General features: G+C 40.1%; 1 protein-coding gene across 4 annotated transcripts in view; it reads right to left on the reverse strand.

Annotated features, from left to right (window-relative positions):
* The window catches only part of LOC105489053 (solute carrier family 24 member 2), a 269869-nt gene that overhangs the window by 71914 nt on the left and 172508 nt on the right, over window positions 1-25447 (reverse strand). For 3 of the 4 annotated variants that reach the window (XM_011753673.3, XM_011753670.3, XM_011753671.2), the window contains exon 5: window positions 12510-12560. The exons of the other annotated variant lie outside the window; for it this stretch is intronic. In XM_011753673.3, coding sequence (XP_011751975.1) covers window positions 12510-12560 — 51 coding nt within the window. The remainder of the gene's footprint in view (window positions 1-12509; window positions 12561-25447) is intronic. 4 annotated transcript variants of the gene reach the window in all.

Here is a 25447-nt window from a genome sequence, read left to right on the forward strand (position 1 = left end):
ATTTTATTTATTCCCAAATCTGTTTTTGAAGTACAACCTCTAAATTATTTTTTCTAATTTTTGTGAAGCATGATGCAAACCACTTATTTCAGGGCTACACTGATATTGGTAAAAATTAAATTACCCTTGTAATAAAGTATTTTGTAAAGTGTCTTTAGTAAATATTTTTTAATGAACCACATAATAGAGATGATTAACAACATTTAATTATATTAGATTTACAGACACAATCATAGGAGTAGTTTCTGTAATTAATGAGAATATATACATAATTATATCTCAAGTGGTGACTAAACCCATTATACAATGAAATGGGGCAGCTGAATTTCCTTAGTAAGACCTTTTTCTCCCCATTTATGTCTGCTTAGCATAAAAAAAGACTTTTTTCCTCATTTTCTCTATACTCATTAATTGGAATTCTGAAAGTAACACCTGTCTTGTCTCTCTTATTTATGTATTCAGTTATTTACATAGTATAAATGTGTGCATATTTCTTTTATTCTATGGGCCCATTATTTATTCAGTTAATTAAATTGTTTCAAACTTGACCACTGGGATATTTTTCAGATTGGCTTCTGTGTTCAGTCAACAAGGTTCATCCTTTTCAAAGCATTTCTTTATTTTCTGGCATTACAAGAGGTTTCAATATCATTTTGTATGTTTCCTGGTTCAGCGCTTGGAAATAATCACTTCTCCAGAAGCACTGACTCCTTTTATTGGAAAATGGTATTTAGAAACCAAGATCTGAGAACTATGTGTGCTTATGGCTACTAAGATGTTGTTGCTCCTAGACTTTCTTAGTGGGCAAAGCTAAGAAAGATACGCATGTGTACTGAATCATGCATTCTATATCTATATTTATCTCTGTAGTTATAGCTGTCTTTATCTATTTATGACTTCTGGGCTTTAATTGTAATAGTAGTAACCAATATATTTTTCTAGCAGCTTTGTGCTCCAGTTCCATTTGAATATTTGCTTCATTTGAAAGCCATCCAGATGCAATGGGTAAATGACAAATCCAGTGCTGTCTTTTCATATGGTTACCCATGTGTGCCCATTCAGGTTTTCTTTAATAATGTTCTATAAGAATGATCTTTGTGCCACCCATAAAGGATGGATCAGCCCAAACGTGAATTTGTTCCACCATCTTTCCTAGCAGGGTCACCTTATCATTAGAAATATGAACGTGCTTTTGTAATTGGTCTCCCAGTTTTCAATTGCATCTCCTGCATCCTCCTGAATTACCCTTCACAAGACTTGGAATTGTCCACTCTTCTTATTTGTCTTATTTCTTATTAAGAGACTTAAGGAATTTTTCTTATTCCTTTTCAAGACTCTGCTTTAGGCATCTCATCCTTTTGGAAGCCTTCCCTGAGTCCCTCTCCCCAGTCATAGCACCTGATACCTATCCTATCATGGCATTTGTCATAGAGCCTCGAAAGTGTTTTACTGACATCCTCCCCAATTAGCCTGTGGGGCTCTCAAGGATAAGGATGCTGTTCTCCATTTGTGCCCTCAACGCTCACTGCCTAGGCTGGTCCTCACAAGTGTTTGTGAATATAGCAACATTAACACAAACAACAAAGAAGATGACATTAGTGGGTGTAGGTGTGAGAAAGTGCTCAGATTTTTTGCTATATGAAATGATATTCTGAGCTTATCTTCCTTTTTAGGGGTACGGAAAGAAGAAGAGCCTAGAAACACATTGCGGGAAACTTGCCAGACTTTCTGCTTGATTAACGCTGTGGGTAAGTTTCCAAAGACTAATAGTGTCTATAATTATGTTTATTTTAATACCCCCTTTTTTTTTTTTAAAAAAGATAATCTAATTGAGTTCAAATGTAATTGGCATTTTACAAACCAAAAAACTCCCAGCAGGTATCAGACTGCAGAATATGATGTTTCAGGAAAAGGGCCAGCTTACTGATGGTGGCTGATTCTGACAGTGCTTGAGAGCTGATGTTCTTTATCATTTCAGGTCACCTGCTTCATTGTTTTAGGAACTTAATCTTTTGAACATTTTAATCTCATATATACAGACACAAATGGCTTACACAAAGAAATTCTCAGAGGTTTGCCTGATTCTCAGATTTGGAGTTCTGAGCCAGGTAGAGACTGCTAGACAGAAGCTTTAAATGTCTCCTTTTGTTCCCATCCCTGTAACTCTGGATGTCTAAGAGATAAACGAATGAAGAATCACTTTACTAAAAAGGCAGGCCTCATATCCTAAGACCTGCCAGCATTTAACCCAACTACCTCCTAATGGGCATAAAAATTTGCTTCAGAGTTATTTTGTCAAAGCCCATATTTTGGGTATGTCTCTCTGCAAGTGGGTTGTGACATTATTCATTTGGGGAGAGTTTTGATCTGATTTACTGTATCTGGAAAATAGTAGGTGCTCAAGAAATATGTGTTGAAAGATTATGATGACCTATATATAAAAAAACAGAATCAAACAAAATAGTTCTTTTGAGGAACCTATATATTACCCAATCATTTATTTTATTGTAAAGTGGAAGATTTTATATTTGGCTAATATGTATTCAGTCGTTGCCCCTATTTTGTGAACTTATAGCATGTATTGTCCCCTAGGTTTCATGTCTATGAATTTTCACTTAATCTGAGTTCTTAGTTTCTATTTTTATTTTAGTCCTCAACTTTACATTGTAATCTGGTACCTGTAAATCTCATTTGAAACTTGGGTTAGCAGCAGAAGCGCTGGCACATGCTGAGAGTCCTTAACTAAAGGCTTAGAGGCCCATGACTAAAATGAGATGATTTGGTTCACTTCAGATCTAATCAAAAGAGAAACTTACCATACCTAATTGAACATGCCAGCCTCCAAGTATAACAAATCCCCATCTTTTTTTTTTTTTTTTAAAAGAGCTTCATGAGTTGGGTGGGATCATATTAATTTATAATAACAGTATTCAAGTTTGACTGATGAAGACAACTTAAATCTTCATCTCTAGAGATGTCAGTAACACACAAAAAGAAGCATCCACAATTTGCCTTCTGCTGCCATTTAACACCTTCTACATATGCAATGTGGCAAAATCTGCCTTTCTTTGCCAAGTCCAATCCTTCTGCTTTTACTGCTGACAGTTTAGATCATGAAAATAAGATGCAATGAAGTTTGAAAAGCTGGATGTATTCTAAGTAGAAGAATTCCTTGGTCCTGGTTTTCAGGAAGACTGTGGCTTTACCCACATAGCTGGTTTGGTCTTTCTAACAGACCTGATGCTGGTTGCTAGCTGGTTAGTCTGGTTATGCACACAGACTAGCCTGCTGTCTTCCTAAGATCCAGCCCCAGGGAGATGTTTATAAGAATACATCTCTGAAGCAGTAATGTGGCTAGTACTGGTACAATACAGTTTTTTTTTTTTTCTGATAAGGCCCAGCCTTACAGAGACATCTATTCAAGTGCCCAGAAAAATCCTCTGGTTATGAAAGTTTGAACTGCATGAGTTAAGCCATAAACTTGGGATGAATGAAAGATAGCACGATATCGGAAATGGTGTCTGTGCACAGTAGGGGCTCCCTGCTTTGGTAATTGCAAGGTAGAAAGTCAACTTGCAGCGTGCTCCTCAGACTTTTTATAGGGATAGCAATGATCTTGAGGTATGAAGGGCACGCACTGCAGTGGAAATTGGATATTCTGTGTAGGAAATCGGCCTTGTCATTTAATTTAGAAAGGTCAAATACTTCTACCATAACTGCACCCTGTATTTAACCCAACTTTGGCAAAAACTCGGGTTTCTAAAACAAGTAAATTAGAAGGTAGTTGTATTACAAAGGCTTATGTGCTTTGTAATGAAGTCAATTTGAGTCTCTCTTCAAAGGACTTATTTAAATTTGCTGTTTGAGGCCCCGCGTGGTGGCTCACGCCTGTAATCCTAGCACATTGGGAGGCTGGGGCAGGCAGATCACTTGAGGTCAGGGATTCAAGACCAGCCTGGTCAACATGGTGAAACCCCGTCTCTACTAAAAATACAAAAGTTAGCCGATCATGGTGGTGCCTGCCTGTAATCCCAGCTACCTGGGAGGCTGAGGCAGGAGAATTGCTGCAACATGGGAGGCGGAGGTGGCAGTAAGCCGAGATCGCATTACTGCACTCCAGCCTGGGCAACAAAGTGAGACTCTGTCTAAAAAGAAAAAAAAAAAAATTTTCTCTCTGAGGCTCTCTCATTCATTATTAGTGTGAGCATAAACTGGTGCAATTCTTTTGGAGGGCAATTTGACAAATATCTTTCAAATTTTGAAATGTATATACTCTTTGATCTGGCATTTCTATCTTCAGAAATTTATTTTATATGTATATGTCTTCTACTCAGTAGAATTTGCTCAATGGCCAAAGAGGATACTCATGTAGCATTGTTGTAAAAACTAAATAACAGGAAATGAAAATATCCTAAATGTTCATCAACAGCATACTGATTGAACCAACCATGGAACAGCCATGCAGTGAAATACTAAGTAGTTGTTAAAATGAATGAAGAAAGTCTAAATGTGCTGATGTGGAAAGATCTCCAAGATACAATTAATAACAAAAGCCAGGTTAGAAAAGAAACTGATAAAAATGGTCATCTCTAGGGAATGAACGGAATCTGGGGTAGGAAGGAGACTCACTCTTATTGTCTTTCTTTATGTAGTGTTTGTTTTTTTTTTTACTTATGTGTGCATGTAATGGTTTATAACAAAAAATAGTTAAAATTAATCCATGATTTAAGATTTCTACTGTGGTAAACATTTGGATTTGTAACTAAAAGAGAATATTTTTCATCATTTTAAAGGTCTATTTCACTTATGTAATAAGTGTCACTTATCACTTATGTAATAGCACATTAGGAACTATCGAATGTACTATTTGCTATATTTAACCATATTAATAAAGACTTTGGATATGAACTAGATCAAATAATATACAAGCCTTTTATTTCAGATGCTGTGACCCAGGAACCTATCTACCACAGTCTTGGTGGCAGCTTACTCAAAATGCAAGATCAAGTTTTCGTAGGGTTTAAGTTCACTGAGGATCAATGTCTATCATTACACTTGATAGAGACAGAATCTTGAGCATGGCAAAAGAAGGGGCATCAAAGTATCCAGTATCCGAACACTCTTTGGGTGGAGGCTTCCCTGGCTTCTCTAGACAAAGGGACTCACTCTCTTCCGAGGCAGGCCATTCCATCTTTGGTTACGCCTATAGGAGAGGTCTTCCTATGCTGGGCTGAACTCTCTTTCTCCAAATTGAGGAAGGCTGATGTGCTTTCCCAATCAGCTAGACTTAAGAGGGTCCCCAAAGCTCCCTTCTCCTGGAAAGACAGACCCGACTTTACCATGGCAAACTGCCCATGGGACTGATTTCAAGAAAGAGGCTGTAGTAACAACTTCTAAAACATTTTCAAGTTGTTTCCTAACTACATGCTGCATCCTCGTTCACTTTAGCAGAGCTTCCAGGTGATTTATCGACATCCAGACCCTCATATCCAGACAGCCCTGACTGTCCCTGACCTGACTCAATCTCCCACTCTTGCCACCAGTAAATCTCCTAGATCCTTCACCGTTTTTTTCTGAAAATTCTCTTTGTCTTCTTGTTCCTACTGAAACTTGACTATTTCCTGAAGGCCCCTTTTCTCCTGTAGCCCCTGAAAAGTGGCAGCTGCCTGCTCCTCCAAACACCCTGCTCTCCCTCCTGCCCTTTCTTATTACTTCTAGCCCACTTTTCCTCCCTCCTTGGGAGCACAAACCAATAACCCCTTCTACCCAAGCTGACTTCCTGGTTTCCCTCCATTCATTCCTGAAGATTGTAGAACCTAGCTCATTATTTTCCTCTCTGTCCTTACTTCTGTCCCCCCACAACCCCATCTGTGATGACTTTTTTTAGGTGAGCCCTGCAACACCTGGCTCCTTATCTTAGTGCCTTCACCTACTCACTCCCAGCTCCCTTCGTCCTCATTCACTCACTCCTGTGGCAAGCCTACACCTCATCACTAGCAATAACTGCACCACTTCCAAAATCCTGATTTGATATTAAGTCAAAAAACCCCCGGTTTGAAGCATCCCACTTTCTGTCCATCACTCTTTTTTCTCTTTCTACTACAATGGTTCTTTGATCTTACTGGTCAATTCATTGATGCTCTCACCTTTTCACTGCCCTCTTTTAACATGATCTTCACTCAGCTCCAGAGACACCATTCTATCCTGGTTTTCTTCCCACCTCAGTGTCCTTTGCTGGGCCTCCCCTTTCTTCCCAGACTCTAGACTTTGGAGTTCCCAGGGCTCAATTCTTGGCCTTCTCTTATCAATTAGCTAGGTATTATAGTCCAGTTCTGTAGCTTTAAATAACACGTACATTTTATGACTCCCAAATTTACATCTACAGCTCTGCCTGACCTCTATCTCATGCTCCATACTCCTACACCCACCACTTTCTCAACATCTCCATTTGGATGTCTCATAGACAACTTAAATTTAACATGAGCACTCAAGCTCCCTCCTATAGCTTGCTCTATTCTCAGTCTTCTCCACCAACACACAGTTACATGAAAGTGAGATTTCCCTGTTGAGGAGAGGCTGCAAGTTGCCTATCCAATATCTATTCCATTTTCATTTCCTTATGACATAATGCCTAAATTATTGGAGACAGCAATTCACCCAGTTTAACAAACTACATTTCCAAATTGCCTTGAAACTAGGTAGTCATATGACTGAGTTTTGAGCAAATTTTACTGAGAGGGTCTTCAGGGAAAGTGCCTTAAAAAGAAGACAAAATACCTAGAGAAAATCACTTTGACCTTTCCTCCTTCCAGGAATACAGATGTGATGGCTGGACCTCCAGAGCCGCTATCTTGGACCATGAGGTGCTCTTGAGGTTACAAATCATACACTAGCGTGGTGGAGCGGAAGGATGGAAGGAGCCTGGGTCTTGAATCATTGTGAAGCTGCTAGAGCTGCCATGTATTGTCTGCTACTGGAATTCTTACACTTGAGAGAAAAATAAACTTTCATCTTATTTAAGTCACTGTTAATTTGGATTTTCTGCTACATATAGCTAAAGCTATTTTGCCTGATATATCTAGTGTGTATGACACAGTCTCATCCATTCATGCAAGGATTAAAATGTCCTATGAAGGTCACAGATAACAAGAAGGACTTATTTTAAAATAACATTATTTAGTGGATATATCCTGGGCAATGAAAAACATTGCTGAATGGTATTCCAAAACTTAATTTTTCTTTGAAAAGAATTAGACTATTTCAGTGCAACTAAGAACATCAAATGATTGGCTGGATGATGTAACCTTAAGACACTTTTGTTTCTTTGAAATAATGGGGGTTTTCAAAACAGCCACATGCCTAATTTAGGACCCCATGATTCACATAAGACATTATTAGTTTTTCAGCTTGGTAAAGGGGCAGCTGGTTGCCATGAAACAGTAGGCTTAATTTAATTACGGAAAAGGTTGTTATAATTTTTTCCCTTGATATCACAACTTTTCTACCGTTTTCTCCCTTATACAAATGAACAAGGATTGACTTTTTAAATAGTGGTGAAATTATTTTTCTGGAAATGTCTTTGGTTAAATGGCAGACAGTTTAGGACAATACAGTGGAGACAACTTTCCCCACATATTGCTTCATTGCAAGATATTAGTTGGGATATCTGTCTACCTACGTACCTACCTACCCACCCACCTACCTACCTACATGTCTCTGTGAAACATTTACCTTTGTAGAGCAAAACTTACTAATTCTATATACTGTCATTGGTGGAAAGGTCTTTTCTCCTTTTAATCCATCTGTCCCATCACACAAACTTGCCTAATTTTGAACTAGCATTCTATATTATTATTCAGAGTAATTTTAGGAAAAAAGCCAAGTTCAATTTATTGAGAATTTTCCAGAATGAGAATGGTATGAAATTTGGGTATCTGCAGTTGAGAAACAAGCTATGCATTATTAACTTTAAAAGTTGGAGATTGCCCTTCCAAAAATATGCAGTATCACTGTATGAGAAGATAAGGTGACTGCTGCCTGTGTAGGGAGAGCTGAAGTTACCAAAAGACATTTTTTGTCCCCAGAAACATCTTGTTACAGAGGCAAAGTCCCTGGGAGGTGTAAAGCTCACTAATTTATCATTCCTAGCAAAATGTCTCTCATTCAGAGGTGCTCAGTTATTACTATGTGAATGTATTAGTACAGGTGGCAGGTAGGACAGGTTGTCATCTTGGGACACATGAACATGGCAGTGGAGACATCGCCTGCCAGGCGCAGTGCTGTGGGCTTTATGAATTCTGCCTGCCCGCATTTCCCAAGGCTAAGAAAGATGCCTTCCACTGGGCTCTTCCAGCACCTAGGGTCTCCTCATCTCATGCCTGTGTCTCCCACAAGGTCATGAGTTCTTTAGGAGAACTGTTTTTAATCTCCTCCGCTCTGCCCCCAATCCAGCACTGGTACATACTGGGTATTGATGAAAGAATACATAAATAAGTGGATAAAATTCGGATTGGTTTGGGGTGGGCAAGGAGGTTGGGTGTGGCCCTGGGAGCTGCTCCAGTGAGGTTCTAGAGTGCCTTAGTGCTGAGGGAGAGAGGGGAGGGGAAAGGGCTCGGAGGACAAGGAGAAAGTTTTCAAACATCATGATTTTGTCTTGCGTGTGAGAGTAAACGTATTATAATACCTTTTCAGGTTTAAAATAACCTTTTCAAGGCAAAGTGCTCATGTAGGGAGAAATGTTTTCTTCAATAGCTCATTGTTGTCCCATCATGATGCCCCCATTCTTAGTCTATGGTCTCCATCAAGGCTTTCTTCCCACTCCCTACGCTGTAGCCAATTCCATCTGCCCCTGTTCCACTCCCCATCTTGTACAAGCTACAGTGAAGCCCAAAGGGCGGGGCTTTGGCGGGACACAGTGCTGAGATCAGGGTCTGCATCACCACTTACCACCTCTGAGTCCCAGAACAAACTAGTTTGCTTCTCTGAGTCTTAGTTTCCTCATCTAATAAAATAACTCTTTGAGCCTTGTTTTTCTCCTCTTCAATAAAATCTACCTTTTGTGATCATTATGAGGAAAGATGATATAGAATATATATAAGCCCACAGCACTGCCCCCAGCAAGTGGGAGGCACCCAGTGAACGTTGGTGTGTGCCCATCCCTTCACCCCTTTCTTAGCCTAGTAGGTCATCCTCCTTTCCTGATTTACCTCATATTTACTAATTCTTTAGGGCCCAGTTCAAAGATCACCTTCTCCACAAAATCTCCTCCCACACCTCGCCCACCCAACTTCCATGGAAAGCAAACTTTCCTCCCCTGTCGTCTGTCATCTTCTGAACACCTATGGTACTTACCACTTTCTTCCTGGTGTCTCAGTGATTGCGTGTGTTATTTTTTAATCCAAAGTCTTTATTAATACGGTTAAATATAGCAAATAGTACATTAGATAGTTCCTAATGTGCTATTACATAAGTGAAATAGACCTTTAAAATGATGAAAAATATTCCCTTTTAGTTACAAATCCAAACGTTTACCACAGTAGAAATCTTAAATCATGGATTAATTTTAACTATTTTTAAAATCGCCTGCCCTTTACTCTTGTTTCCCCAAAGCACCTAGCAGAATAATTTGTACACAATAGGTGCTTAAAAATAATAAGTTGAATATATGTAGCAAAATTCTCTGTATTTAGAAATCATCTTTCTTTTTTGGATACAGGGTGGCATATATAATGCATCTTTCCATTTGGTCCACTTAGGGAAAACAACAACAATAAAAAAAACGACCCAGGCTTCGCTGTAAGTCACTGACCTCACACAACATCCAGAGAATTCCCTGGAAACAGTTATAAATAAGGACTTGTCACATGGGCAATCACAACAAAGCCCTGCTCAAAAGCTAGTCACAATTCTAAAATTGTGCAAATGCTTAAATGGAGGGGGTATTTCTCAAAGGCTAGCTAGGCCACAGTTACTGCCCCAAACATCTTTGTCTTTATTCTACTTCCTTAAATTGTACAACATGAAAGTGACATAAATCACATATGTTATTCTTATGTTCCAGTGGGAGGGGAGAGGTCCTTGAGAGTTTGAAGAGGCCATGCCTGGCTTCTACCAGATCTGAGGTTACTGAGCTGGCTTTGAGACTTTTAGATAGAGTACCAGAATTAGGTTTAAGCCAGACTTGGCTTGTCATTGAGGTAGCTGTCAAAGGATGTGACTTTAGGTGGCTAGATGGAGAGCTGCTATTCCAAAATATTCTTTTTCTAGTACTTGAAAGGGATTGCTATATATTTAGAAGATTTAAAAATCTTTCAGAGGTTCCTGTTCTAGGTGAAGGATTAACTTTAACCAGCATTTCCACAAAGGTTCCACAAGAAGCTCCATATCAGAAAGTCTGGGAAACACTGTCTACTCCATCCCTCTTTACAATTTATTATATGCTGCAGTACACAGCAGCATATTGAAAACTCTTGAGAAGTCACATGATAAAGAGACTTATTTAACTTAACTCAGAAGCTCTCCCACTTATTTATGGAATCAATCTCGCCTGTTTGATTTTTCTTTTTTTTTTTTCCTTGTTGCAAAATTCCTAGTGACATCATATGAAACCAGAATTTCATATAACACACCTTTAAAATGCTGCCTTTGCAGTTATTACCTATCACTGTAATGGGGATAAATTTTCAACTAAGAATGGGACACAAAGGGATATGTGTGAGGGGATGGGAAAATCAAGAGAAGGATAAAGTATGTTAAGGGTGACCCAGAGAGGGCCCCCAAACACAATTTGACAGTTTTGCTCAGAACCAGTCATGGTTCTCATTTCAGACAGGATTTTGACTGGGGTTTCCTGCTTCCAAAGCCCAGTTGTTATCAAGTGATAGAATCAGATTGGAAGTAGAATTTTGCATCTTCATCTTATCTTGAATTGTCTGGCATAGGGAGGAAAGAAAGGGAACACTTGGACAACATTTGCTCAGATGGATGTGAGAATAGGAAGGAAAGGAGAAGGGGATGGCAGGGAAACAGAAGGTACGTAGGAGGTAGGACATTCATGATAGAAGGTAATGGACAGGATGGAGGAAAGAGAGAAAGTAAAAGGCTTGACAGGTCAGGCAGATGCTAACAAACTCCCCTTCCTAAGCCAAGAATAAAATAACAGCTGGGACAGGAGACTTCCTTAAAGGTATAAATAGCTCCTTCTATCCCCTTGGTAGCAGGTACTTATTCCTACACATAGGGTTCTGCCATTGGACCTCTTGCTGCCCATGGGTCTGCATTTCCCTAAGCTGTTGGTAGGGCCCAGTCTGAGATCCTAGTAGTGGCCTGCTGCTTTAGAAATCACAGTGGTTAATTTAAAGCACAGGGCTAGCAATAGAGAAGGGCCTATGTGTTGTGCAAAAGTCAGAGTGGAGAGGGGCTGGGAAGGGGCTTCCTCTTACCCGGGGTTGTCAGATGTTTCACTTCTTGCATGCAAAGCAACTAGGAGATCTCTGGCAAGCTAGGGCAGCTTAGAAATATTAGAAGCTGAAACCAAGATATGCAACACATTTGGGAGTATCTCTTTCATGCTGAAGAATAAAATGAGCTGATTCTTCTACGAGGGTACCTTTCAATTTCTTGTCAGTATCCATGTAAAAGTCATGTAAAAACCTTAAATGTTTTTCATAACTTACAAATATTGTATATTATTAAAAAGTCACAGCATGTATGGGATGAAATAGGGGTTAAGGCAATAGGACAGCTCCCTTTACAAGAATTCAAAATCTTCACATTGCTGTTCCATGGCGAACCTATATCAGAAATGAGATTCTTCCTGGGACAAGGCTATGTTCTGGGATAGTGCCTGGAATTCATTAATAAATACACTTTAAATAAATCTCTACTCAGAGAAAATGGTTGAAATGATATGCCTGTCCTCATGGAGTGGGAACCCTCATGTAGACAATGCCACTGGCTGGAATGGTGGACCCAGCCTCTCAGAGTAGTGCTCTTATCTGATACAATAGGGACTGCAGGGACCTAGGGCATGAGCCTACAGTCCTCTGCATCAGAATCAGGTGTCTAGCTGGTTCTGGGTATAGAAGTTACTTCAGATCTTTCATTCCTTTGCATAAATCAGAAAATCACCAGAACATACATCCCCCTCTGAAATAAAGGACATATTAGAAAATTATTGGATGAATGTTGTTTTGTGAGCATGTGGGGGAAAGGTACTGGCACAGTGGGTATTTGTGTTTACATTACTGACACCATTTCTCTGAGTGTGTTACATAATTATGATGGTTTGAATTGCTTGAATGGAACAACATGATTACCCATGGTATTGCACGTCTCCAATTCGAAATAAACACAATGGCAAAAACTAGACAAAAATGCAGAAAGAATAGTAAGTCGCACAATGTCACTGAAGTCATGCAAAGAGGAAAAAAAAATAATAAAAAATGGGCAAGCAACAGACACCATAAATGAAAAAAAGCCAATGCATACAATTCTAAAATCATTCTTACCTTCTTCAGTCATTGTGTCATAATATTTTAGTTTTCCATATGATCCAAGTTCTACAACATCACAGTAAAAGACACAAAGATAAGGAACGAGCTATAATGCAAGAACTTTGTTTTTACACATTTTTAATTAATCAGATTCAGAGTTATACTGTCAAATTTTGCAATCGTAACTATATGGAGATGTGCAAACATGGGCCATGTGGCAGACAGCTTTCACGGCCCATTTTCAGAAATCACTTTAAATATATTATGCTACTGGGGGTAGAGTGTGCCCTGCATTACAGAATAGGGCACAGTTATCTTAACATCCAATGACACAGAGTACTTGGCAAAGATAACTTCACCCCAGGTCTATGGTAACCCTATAATTTTCATACAGGTGACAATCCAAGAGAAAGGGACTGAACAAGGACAACGTCCAGGCTCAAGGAAGTTTGCAGGCATTGTGATTCCTTGCCACAGAACAGCAGTTCAAGAAGTTCATTTCACAGCTTTTCTCCAACAGAACCATTTCCTAGAGAAAAAGGAAGGCTACCTAGGAAAATCTAACATGAAAAACCACGTTCTAAACTTCCCTTTCTCTTCTTAGATTTTAGACAGACAACACAGAGTGCTCTGGGAGGAAAAAGGAGGCATGTTCCCAGGGAAGACCACCAGCTCAGATAGGTGACAGGGCAGCCACAGCTCCAGGACTAAGGCATTGGCGGCTGCTGTGTAAACAGCAGGAGGCAGGGCAAGGACCAGCAGCTCCTCCTCTGTGTACGGATCATCAGTGGACTCCCCTGTAATGGAGACCCCTGGCAGAATGTGAGCTGTTTTGAGTGAGCTGGTGGGAGTGGCAGCTGCAGTCGAGGGGAGAGAAGGAGTGGGGATACACCATTTCTGTTTTCTTACTTCAGTTTTAAAATAGCAACTTTTATCCTTGTTTGTCTGAAAATTCTAGATTGTTTTAAGCAGTTTTGTGAGCAGGTTAAAAATATAATTTCTGGTCATAACATCACTCTCCCAATAAACTTCAAGACATTAATTAGACTCAAGAGATATTCCTGTGATTCTGCAGAATGCTCCCATGGCCCATTAACTGGGCCAGCTGCTGGGAATCCTCATATGAATCAACTTAAAATTGATGGGTTTTGTGTGCAAGATGAAGGATCTAGCTTAAAATGCAAAAATAAATATTCCTGCATTTCATATTTATATGATACATCATTTGCATATTTTTTTCATGTGCCTAGGTTTCTATCTAAAATTGTTTTAATACACCAGTACAAAATTATATCTTGGGGAGAAAAATCACATGTTTATGTTTCTACGAAGAGCTGCCTATTCTGGTTTTTCTTGGATACATTACAAAAGATGCAGGTGCTTCAAAAAGAAACTGAATTTTGTGTAAATAAAAAGAAATTTTTTTTCATGACTTCCGGGGATTTCCATCAGTGAAAAAAATATGTGTGTATATATGTGTGTGTATATATATGTGTGTGTATATATATATATATATTTTGGTATTTTAAGAACAGTATTATATATTTGACATTGCACAAGTTTGGAATTCTTAAATGACCTAAATACTTTCATAAATATAAAACACATAAATATAAAACATATGTTCATAGTGGCTTCACATATATGTGTTTGCATGTGTGAGTAATCTTGGAGGAGATTAACAAATCGTATCAGCCAACAACAGCCACAATTGTTTTGTGCCCTCTCTTCCTTCCCTGAGGTAAGCAGTGGAATAAGCAGCTGGCATTCTCTGCCATTTGCTCAGAAAACAGAATGTGGGTGGCTCTGTGGTTGCAAAGTTGGATGTAAACTATATTCTACACAGTGACAATACATCATTGCATCTTTATGGATCTGTTTTTGTGGACGCAAACCTCTGTATGCACACACTTATTTTCACGTATCAATCCCAACTGTCAAACATCTACTTGTGGCAGATGACATTATTCCTCACCTCTTCTCTTGCAGAATCAGGTACAAATAAATACATTCATATTGTTTAATTATCATTTTATTTGTACACAGTTGAATCGGAACTGTTCATATCGGACAAAGCTCACACATTCTCGACAACGTGGCAATGTCTAGATCGCTTCTTAGCTGCTTCCTTGGATGATGAACGAGACTGAAGGACAAGAACTAGGCAGAACATAACAAAAATGAGGCTAATGATGGTGGAAGAGAAGGAAGAAGAGTAGTGAAAAGCTGAATAACAGCAAGTGATGTGGCAACTCAAGGCACAGTGAGGAAGCAGCAGAAGGGAATGGTATCTGCCCAAACAAAGAGAACCATGTTTACAGTTTACTGAGGAAGAGTCAGAAAAGAATGGAGATGGAAACCAGCCTGCTAAAATATGGTCTTTAGCACTAACAGCAACAGGATGGTGAGATGGTGAACTCAGCAGCAGCATCCTAAGGAGGATAGGGCAGCATCTCCAGGAGCCACAGGCCCTCCTACCTGACGCAGGGACTCAGGAGGTGCAGAAAGAGAAATGACATGCGACTAGGACAAACAGCTTGCATGCATACACCAGAGCTCATCATGCACCTGGCTGGAGTCCAATAGCCCATGATGCCTCCTGGAAAGTAGCCTTGGCCACTGTCTATTGATAGCCTGTGGCAAGACCTAGTCTTGCTGAGAGGACCCAGGAGGCACTCACCTGCATAGGAACATGGCTTGCAACCAGCACACTCCCCATAATGAATAACCAAGGCACTCTGAACACAACTGGATTAGGATTCAAACTGAGGCTAATCCAAGGTTAGTTTTTTTGGGGATAGGAGGAAAGAAGTAAGGGAGTTCAAGAGCCTATTATTTAACATCATCTAGCACTGTTCGCTGTATCAGTGAAGCAAGAGGCAGCCAGAATTGGAAGAACCATACATCACCTGTGAATGTCATTCTGGGTACCACCTGGTGCCTCTTCTCTATAACATTTCTCTAAGAAGCCATACAGATGGAGAAGACATTCCAGAACCCGGTGGTCGGTGTTTGAGATGAGCCTGTAATCCGATTGTAAATGCTGCCCATCACGAGAATCACACTTGCTTTCATGCCACCGTGGTGGAGCCCATGTCACTGAGCTGTGATGATCCCATGACAAACCTCCTCCCTTATGTATATTACTACCTCTCTAGCTCTGTATCACACTAGCCAAAACAGTGACTTTTTTGGTTTTGTTTTAAATTTTACTTTGCGGAGGAATGAAAGTTGCCCATTAGATGTAACAATTCCCAATTATCTCACAGGGACAGATCTCGATTATGGAAAATACGGTGAAAGTTCTGAAAGGTAGGTTACCATCACAGAGGGAGATGCCAATATAATTATGTAAGAATTATCATCCTCAGTGAACAATAATGTGTGGTCATTACTGTGGATCATGCAGATGGTTCATAATGAAATGCCCAAGCGAGTCCCCAGATTCTGCAACTTCTTATAAATTTGCCACCTCATTTTCAGCCTTGCTTCTCTGTGGTGTTGCTTAGCAATATCAGTGGTTACTGATTTCTGTCCTGTGACAAGCTGATTCAGGCCATATTTCACCTTATTTTACATGCTCTGAATGATCAAGCAAGAAAAATAGGACCTAGATGTGCTGTTCTGCTGCTGTCCTTTTGAGGTGTGCTGGGGAGGGGGAGAGTGTAGGATAGAATATACAGGTTTCTGAAAAGGATTTTTAAAGAAAAACAATAAGCAACCTAGACAAGAGAATCAACCCAAAACAATCTGCCTTTTACAAGTATCTTTTTGAGAGGTGAAGCCAGCTGGACTTCCTGGGTTGAGTGGGAACTTGGAGAACTTTTCTGTCTAGCAAGAAGATTGTAAAATGCACCAATCGGCACTCTGTAGCTAGCACTGTAAAACACACCAATCAGTGCTCTGTAGCTAGCAAGGGGATTGTAAAATGCACCAATCAGCGTTCTGCAAAAAAGCACCAATCAGCACTCTGTAGCCAGCAAGGGGATTGTAAAATGCACCAATCAGTGCTCTGTAAAAATGCACCAATCAGCACTCTGTAAAATGCACCAATCAATAGGATCCTAAAAGTAGCCAATGGCAGGGGGGATTGAAAAAAGGGCATTCTGATAGGACAGAAACGGAACATGGGAGGGAACAAATAAGGGAATAAAAGCTGACCAACCCAGCCAGCAGCAGCAACCCACTTGGGTCCCCTTCCACGCTGTGGAAGCTTTGTTCTTTAGCTTTTCACAATAAATCTTGCTGCTGTTCACTCTTTGGGCCTGTGCCATCTTTAAGAGCTGTAACACTCACCAGAAAGGTCTGTGACTCCATTCTTGAAGTCAGAGAGACCACGAACCCACTGGAAAGAACCAACTCCAGACACATTTTTACTGTGTAATTAAAAATCTCAGTAACAATCTTAAGATAATTGTAAACACTGACACTTCGTTAGAATATTTTTTTTCTTTTTCACAAAGTCCAGGAGATAAGTGATGATAAAGCATGAGGGGTGTGTGCATAGTTTGGAGACTTACAGACCTTGACTTGACAACTGGGTCTACCACTTGTTAGCCATGGGCAAGTTACCTAATGTCTTTGAGACTTAGTTCTTACCCTTACATAAATGAGAAAAATACTAGTTGTATTCTAGAATAGTGGTGAGAATTACAGGTGCTTAACCTGTAACTGACAGATAATATTCACTAACTATATTGTAGGTATTATTATGACTTTAGTGCATCAGTTGGTTTTCCTTCAAACTGGTCAGGAAGCTCCATACATAGTACTCTTCTGATCTTCAAAAATCAGAGTGAACTTTGGTATCAAGAGACCTTATCATTATAATGCAGAACAAGGAGATCTTGTAGCACAGTGGAAATTTTGGAGTCAATAGATATGGGATCTAATCCAGACTTTGCTTTTTATTACCAGTGGGACTTTGTAGTAAGATAGCCTTTCAAAACCTTAGTTTCCTCATCTGTAAAATGGGGCTCATCCTAGTACCTCCCTCAATATGTTGTTGTAAGGAGCTTTGTGCTATGCCTGGAACATTGGAAGTGCTCAAGCTCACACATATAGAACCCATCACTCTATGATTGGGCCAAAATCTAGTAAGTGATGAGTTGTTCAGACTAAGACAATATGTCACAAGTGACCACCCAGGATTTGAACCTTGTTTCTAATATCCTTTTCACAAGTTTATATTGGAGAAGAAACAGGTAAAAAGAGAATGACAAAAATAATGACCGATGATGTCATGCGAAAGGAAGTCTGTGAATGTCATTTATATTCTTTTGTATAATCTAACATCAGGTGCATTGAGACCTGATGTCAGTTACATTGGTATTATTTAAAGAATTACAACTCAGAGAAAGAGATAACATAAAGATCATTAGGTTTTGGTTTTTGAAAGGGAAGCTCAAAAGGGACTTCAGCTGTTCAGGAAAGTGGTATTGTCCAGTGGTTAAAAGAGTGGCTCCTGGGGTCCAACAATCCTGGGTGTGAACCCAGCTCCATCAGTTACCCGTGTGGTCTAGGGTAAATCATTTAGCTACTCTAAACTTCAATGTCCTTATTTGTAATATGGTTATAATAAAAGTTCTTATCTTATAGGATTGATGTGGAAGATAAATAAGTTAATCTGTATAAAATGCTTAGCCCAGTGTCTGGCAGGCACATGGTAAATATTCAATAAATATTAGTTGTCACTATTGTCACTATTATTGCCTCCACATGCATCAACGAGCTGAATATTCAACATTTTCTCTGGTCCCTTTTTCAGCTGTAGTTTGAAGGGAAAAATAATATTGTTAAAGATAGTGAAAAAATATGATTTGAATAGCAAGGAACATAGAATATCTGAAACCATCCATGCAACAGCTGGAATTCATTTCTAATTTCAGATAATCTGTTTAAGCTCTTCTAATAGAGTATTTCTAAAACATGTTCTTAATTTTTGGGGGAGCAGGTGGATAGGGGAGTTAGGAAACTAACATTTTCATTAATGACATCTATCATCTTGGGTACATTTTTGCAAGTCTATAAATTGAAAGATTATATTTACAAAATCAAGCAAAAGGTACTTTCTCATCAAATCCTATCAATTCTGGGCTGGGGGTTACAAACACATTTATTACCCAGCCTTAGAAGTGGCAAAATATTCCATTATCTTCCTCTACTTTTTTTAAAAAAGGATTTATGAGGTGCTATGTACAGATAGGCCCGTTGGTTTCTTTCATAGAAACAGGAGCTTGGTTATATTACATGTGACTAAGGTCCACAGGGCGAGGGGAGAGAGGGGGACACTAAGGTGATGCTGATGCTTCTGTAAGCCACACTCACAATCCAACCAGTCACAAAGTTTAATTCCACCCCTAAATGTCCTCAATTCCACCTTTTCTGCTTCATTTCCACTGCCCTGGCCTTAGTCTGAGGCTTTGCCTAGACTACTGCAATGGTCTTATTTGCACTCTTCTTCCCTCATCCTTCTTACCACCTGTCTACCCCCAGTACCTTTCACCTATCTTTCTCATCGTTATCAAGGTAATCATTTTAAACACAAAGTGAAAATACAACACCTCTCAATCTTGCAAATACTGTGATTTTGTGTTGGAATTTTACTATGTCTCCTAATTTACTGAGTCAGAACCCTGTTGAGGTTCCCTCCTCCAAGCAGCATTCCTAAATGCCCCCATCCCTAATGTTAAGTCACTTTCCTCCTGTGTGTCTGTTCCAACTATACACTTTTGTTGTTGTGCTCATCTCATCAAATGTACCTTAACCTACTTGTTTTCTGCCCTTTAGGGCAAAGAGTCATTGTACTCATTTTGTTAATTTCAGCACCCAGCAGAGTAAATGGGCACTCCGTATGTGTTCAACAAATGCTGCTAAGTTGAATTAAATATCTATTTAAAGTGCTCTGTTAATTTTCCTCACTCTTGTTGCCTTTGGTACTGACACTTATGATTCTTTCCATTTTAGTGTTCTAATTCCACAGCTTCAACTATTCTGGCTTATAGTGTCTCTGTGGGGAGGAAGCCCCATAGGTGTGGTCTGGACTCTTGCAATTCCCTTCATTGCTTCAGTAAAGTAGGAGGACTTACATCCTGCAAAAGAGCCATCAGGAGAGTCCTCAGCACACAGAGGACAAAATGGCAGCACTGTCTTTAAAAAATGGAGATGGAAAATACTGGTGCACAGAATAGATGCTGCATGCTGGCTAGAGAACAACTTGGATATACTCCTGGATCCCATCTTGTGGCCTGGCTGGATTCAGCAGTTTTTGCTAGGCAGAGAGAATCAGTGCTAATTTATATCCAGCTATTGGGTCAGTACAGCCGAGTTTCTACCCTCTGGTGCATGAAATCATCCAACAATATTAGAAAAATATCCAAGGGGAGGAGAGGAAAACCAGTAAAATGAAAAAAAAAAAATTAAACTCCAGCCATCCAAGAAGGGAAAAAGGCAAGAGATAAGAGAAATATGAGAGGGCAAGAGAATTTGAGAACGCAATGAAATTAAGGGAAAAAGGACTGGAAGACATAAAATTAATGCCACTGATGTGACAGTAATTCAAGGTAAAAATGATCCTTACAATGATATATTCTACATTACAGTATTGTCTGGCATATTATTTTCCTGAATATTTGGTTGTTTACCACAATAGAAACAATCACCCCAAATTATGAATAATTTACAGGAATAAATTTAAAGTAGAATGTTCATAGAATCCTTTAAATTCCATCTGTTGTAAGTATAATCCATGTACCATTACTCCTATTAAATACTAGACTGTATAAGTGGGATTACATAAGTCAGTTTAAAATCCAGGATGCAAAGAAAGGGTGGAAGATTAAGATACCTTTCCCAAACAGTTATGCACCTTAGATTAAATAGCAAATGCCTACCAGTAAACCAGAGATTTGGTTACGCAGGAGGAGCTAGGGCATGCCATTATCTTCTGACCCCCAAGTGACTCCCAAAGGATGGCCTAAGAGTGTTTCACTAGAATTAAAAAATTAATAGAGTAAATGCTTTTGTAGATTTTTATCAATATATTGGAAAGATAATTTTTTTAGTCTGCTGAACACCTATGGACCCCAGGTAGAATTTTTTTCAAGTCTGCTCAACAGCTATGAACCCAAATGAAATCTGGCCTATTGGAAGGAAATGAGTTAAGTATCATGCCATACGATTTCCTTCTCATTGTACAAAGGACAGAACTCTGTAAATACAGAGGCTATAATTATACAGCTTTGGGATAACTTTTGCTCAATGAGAAGCTGATGAATAGAAAATCGGTTCCCACGATATCTTATAGATAGGTATACCAGGACCTGAAGATATGGCACATGATAAATAGGCTTCTTTTTGAGGAAAGAAAATATAGGAAAGATAATTCAAGGTCTTATGACTGAACCACTGAAAGCTGTCTAAAATTTTGATGGCTGCAAGAAAAAATGAACAACTGATAGCAACTTATTTGGCAAATGCCTACAGAGAACTAATGATGTGGCAAGCACTGTTCTACATGCCCTACAAATAGCATTCCATTGAATACACTAAACAGCCCGTGACAGATACCAATATCTTTCCTATTTTACAAAGGAGGAAACTGAGTTACAGAGAAGTTAAATAACTTGCCCAAGGGCACACAGCTAGTCAGAGGCAGAACTGGAGTTCAAACCAAGGTGGCTGGCTCCTCACTGTGTCTGCTCAATGACTAACTCTGCTATTCCTCCCAAGAATCTGATGGGAAGAGGTCACCATGCACACCCCAAGCAGGGTACAGGGTTTTTCTAAATGGGCACATTATGTTATGTCACCTTTGGGCTCCTAGAATCAGCTCTTCATGGTCTAATTCTCACTAGCATTGACAAGATGGGGTTTATCTCTCAGCTCAGGAAAATAGTCATAACCTGGCCGGGCGCGGTGGCTCAAGCCTGTAATCCCAGCACTTTGGGAGGCCGAGACGGGCGGATCACAAGGTCAGGAGATCGAGACCATCCTAGCTAACGCGGTGAAACCCCGTCTCTACTAAAAAAATACAAAAAACTAGCCGGGCGAGGTGGTGGGCGCCTGTAGTCCCAGCTACTCGGGAGGCTGAGGCAGGAGAATGGCGTGAACCCGGGAGGCGGAGCTTGCAGTGAGCCGAGATCCCGCCACTGCACTCCAGCCTGGGCGACAGAGCGAGACTCCGTCTCAAAAAAAAAAAAAAAAAAAAAAAAAAAAGAAAATAGTCATAACCTATTCCAGATAGGAAACCTTGCATGACCTACCGCATCACCTATGGAAATGTGCTGCATGAAAAAGAAAAATCAATAACTGGATAAAAGTTTTTTTCCAGAAATGGCAGAGGAGAATTTTCATCATAAATAATTTCCTAAAATGAGATTGATTTACTATGGAATTTCATTCCTGCCAATACTGGTTGTTATGGCCTCAGGACCTTAGAGTAAAAAACAAAGCTACATTCACTATTGGTTTTTTGGGCTTAAGTGCTGCTATCTGGGAGGTCAAAGAGAAGTAGCCACATAGGTTACTGTAACTGCATATCTAAAGGTCAGGTTCAACAACAGCATTTAAACTGGTGTTCAGGGAGTCAACTAGTCTGGGGCAAGCACTGGCTAATGTTCACCCAGAGTCTTGTCTGCAGTGGGGGTCTGTAAAGGAGAACATCCCCAGTGGGGTTACCACTCATGTCAGCTTGCAATGGTAATATGTTTCGCGAATGAATGAATATATGAAAACACACACACACATGCGCACGCACACACACACACACACACACACACACACTAAACAAGTCTGATATAGACCTGTAAACTGTATAAGCAACAATGCTGCTTGACTCTTTACAAACGTGTATGTACACATGTGTATAACATAGCCTCATTTGAGCTCGGGGACAACCTGTGAAGGACAGTTTGTTGTGGGTGAGATAATTCCTTCAATGGCTGAGGTAAAGAGGCAAGATTTGGTGGATCTGATAATGTGAGGTCAGGAGAGAAATGGATCCTGACAGCCAGTTGAGGATTGAGTTTACAATGTGATCAGCATGTACACATGAGTATTGTGGCCAGTGCAAATCCCAGATGGAAGAGCCAACTAGAAAATGTGTTCCCTAGTGTCAGAGAAAGCCATCTCATCACCGAATGCAAGTCATTCAACCTCATCCCACGAAGTGAGGGTCCTGCTACTTATTAAACACTCAGAGGTGTCTTTAGTGTAAATGCCTTCCATTTGGGAGAAAACACCTCTGGATGCTCTCATATCACAGATGATGTTTATATAACAATATACATTTTGTATGGGAAGTCTTTGGTAAATGAAAGTGCTTCTTCACCTTCAGTGACTGCCCCCATCCTTTGGTCCCCCATGTAATCACATCTGTGACAGCTGCTTTTTACCTCTGGGAACTCTGAGTCTTCCTTTCAGAAGGAGTTCCCTTTTGAGCATAAGTTCCAGAGGACAAAGATGAAGCTCTAATTTTATGGATACTTCATTGTATTTTTCCTTCTTCATGATATGTTTGTGCTCAAATGCCATCAAAATCAATTTTTTTGGGCAGGGCGCAGTGGCTCACGGCTGTAATTCCAGCACACTGGGAGGCCGAGGCAGGTGGATCACCAGAGGTCAGGAGTTCGAGACCAGCCTGGCCAACATGGCAAAACCTGTCTCTACTAAAAATACAAAAATTAGCCAGACATGGTGGTGCATGCCTGTAATCACAGCTTCTCAAGAGGCTGAGGCAGGAGAATCGCTTGAACCTGGGAGGTGGAGGTGGCAGTGAGCCAAGATCACGCCACTGCATTCCAGTCTAGGTGACAGAGTGAGACTCTATCTCAAAAACAAATAAACAAATAAATAAAAATAAAAAGAAATCAATTTTTTGGCCACATACCTTGTGGCCTTTACTTCAAAGTCAACATTTTCATTGGAGAAAGAAAGAGAGAGGGAACTTTTCTCATACTCCAAAGCACTTATTTCAGTAAGACCATTCACATTCCCTTATGGCTCAAGTAATATTAATTTATAATATGTACAACACAAAGAGAGATTCAGTTTCAACCATTTTTCACATTCAAATATGAGAATAACGCTTTACTATTCCCGAGAGGAGCTATTTAACTTGTCCTGTGTTTGCTCTATGAGAGGCATTAATGGCCTGTCCTCCTCTATCTAGGGATTAATACTACTGTCATCTTAGTAAACCACAGCCAGTAGATTGGATTTTATTCTTCGCAAGTGAAGATTTTCACTCATTTGCCTATTCACTTACCAAGAGGAGGCTGCATGCAAACATCTTGGTAATATAAGCTGATCTAAATTTTAAGATAGAAAGGTTACAAAACTGCCTTTGAGTTACCTTCTCCACTTTTGGATAAAAGGGTCATGAAATGACTTTCTTTTGGGACCAAACAAAAATTTATAAAAGCTCATTCTGAAGCTTTTTTTTTTTTTTTTAAATAGAAGCTAAAGAGAAATAAGCTCTGGTATTTGGTGAGACAAAAAGCAAATCCAGCAAGCAAGTGACAGTTTAATCTTAGTGTCAGCTTCAAGTTAACATTAAGTGTCTGTGTTAAAGACTTGGAAAGCCTTTACAGAACAGAGAGATGTGTGAGCATGTGTGGCCATAGATACGAGTCCTGTGTGAGTGAAGTGTCCAGGCTCAGAAGTCAGACTTAGGAGCTCGGTGACTACGAGCAAGTCATGCCACCCCTTGGAACTGTGGTTTTCCCAGAGGTAAAATATGCATACGACTTCCCATAGCCACTGCTGAGAGAATTACATGACATGACTTTTGGGTGTGAGGCACAGAGTGGGTACTACAAGTTCCACTTTCTTGTTTTCCTTCTCCACCATCTCTGAGGCCCCTAGTTTCCTGCACTGAAATCATTCTCTCTCTCTCACATACACACACACACACACACACACACACACACACACACACACACACACACATGCATAGACACTCGCACTTCCCTAGCACCCCTCAACAGGAGAGACTGCTAGAGCGTTAGTTCAGTGGGCAGGGAGCCATATGTCTGCTCATTTCAAAGGAACCACGTTTTGGTTAGGACAACGATACATAGTTTGGGGTTTCTGTGAGCCAGTCGGGTCCTCTGCTCATCCAGGCTCGTCACCTCCCTCAAGAACCTGCTTTCAAAACTCACTTTCTCCAGGAACACTTCCCTGAAGGCCCCTCCTCAGGGTTCACACAATGATCTGGATTTCCTGAGGGTCTGGCAAGCCTTGCTTGCCCGCAGCCAGTGCTCACTCTGTCCAGCGCCGTGCCTGTTGTACATGCACCAGGGCGCTTGCTATGCCAGGAGGCCACTTACATGAATGTGTGCTCTCGCTGCTTCAGGAATGTCCGCCACGTCCCTTCAATTGGGTGATTCAAATGCTCTAGGAAGCCCCTTTCCTGCCCCGCTTAGTGCCTCACCAAGAGCAGTTAGTGAATCTGGCCAGGGCAGTGGTGCTTACACTCTATGGCAGTGTGCCCCTCCAGAGCCACCTCAGACGAGACCCCAGTGGCCTCTGATCCAGCCTCTTCACCTTCCTCCTAAATACTTCAGCCAGAACATCTAAAAGCTGCTGCTTGATGATACCTCTTGATCTCTGGTGGGCACATCTTTTTTTGCACTTCTTTGTCAAAAGTGGTAGACACTAGGACTGGGATTGAGTTGCACATAGAGTTTAATTTGGAGAGAACTGACATCTTTATAATATATTAGCGTTTATTTAGATCTTTTATGTTCTTCAGAAATGATGATTGTGATGATTTTTGCCATAAAGTTCTTAAATATTTCTTTTGGGTTAATCCTTAGTATTTTACGGTTTTGTTGCATTTGTGAGTGGGGTCTTCATTGCTTTCATGTTTAAATAATCCTTTAGTTCAGCAGTCCCCAACATTTTTGGCACCAGCGACTGGTTTTTGTGGAAGACAATTTTTCCACGGGTGG

The sequence above is a fragment of the Macaca nemestrina genome, chromosome 14 (genome assembly GCF_043159975.1).
Source record: "Macaca nemestrina isolate mMacNem1 chromosome 14, mMacNem.hap1, whole genome shotgun sequence".
In the NCBI taxonomy this organism is placed as follows: domain Eukaryota; kingdom Metazoa; phylum Chordata; class Mammalia; order Primates; family Cercopithecidae; genus Macaca; species Macaca nemestrina.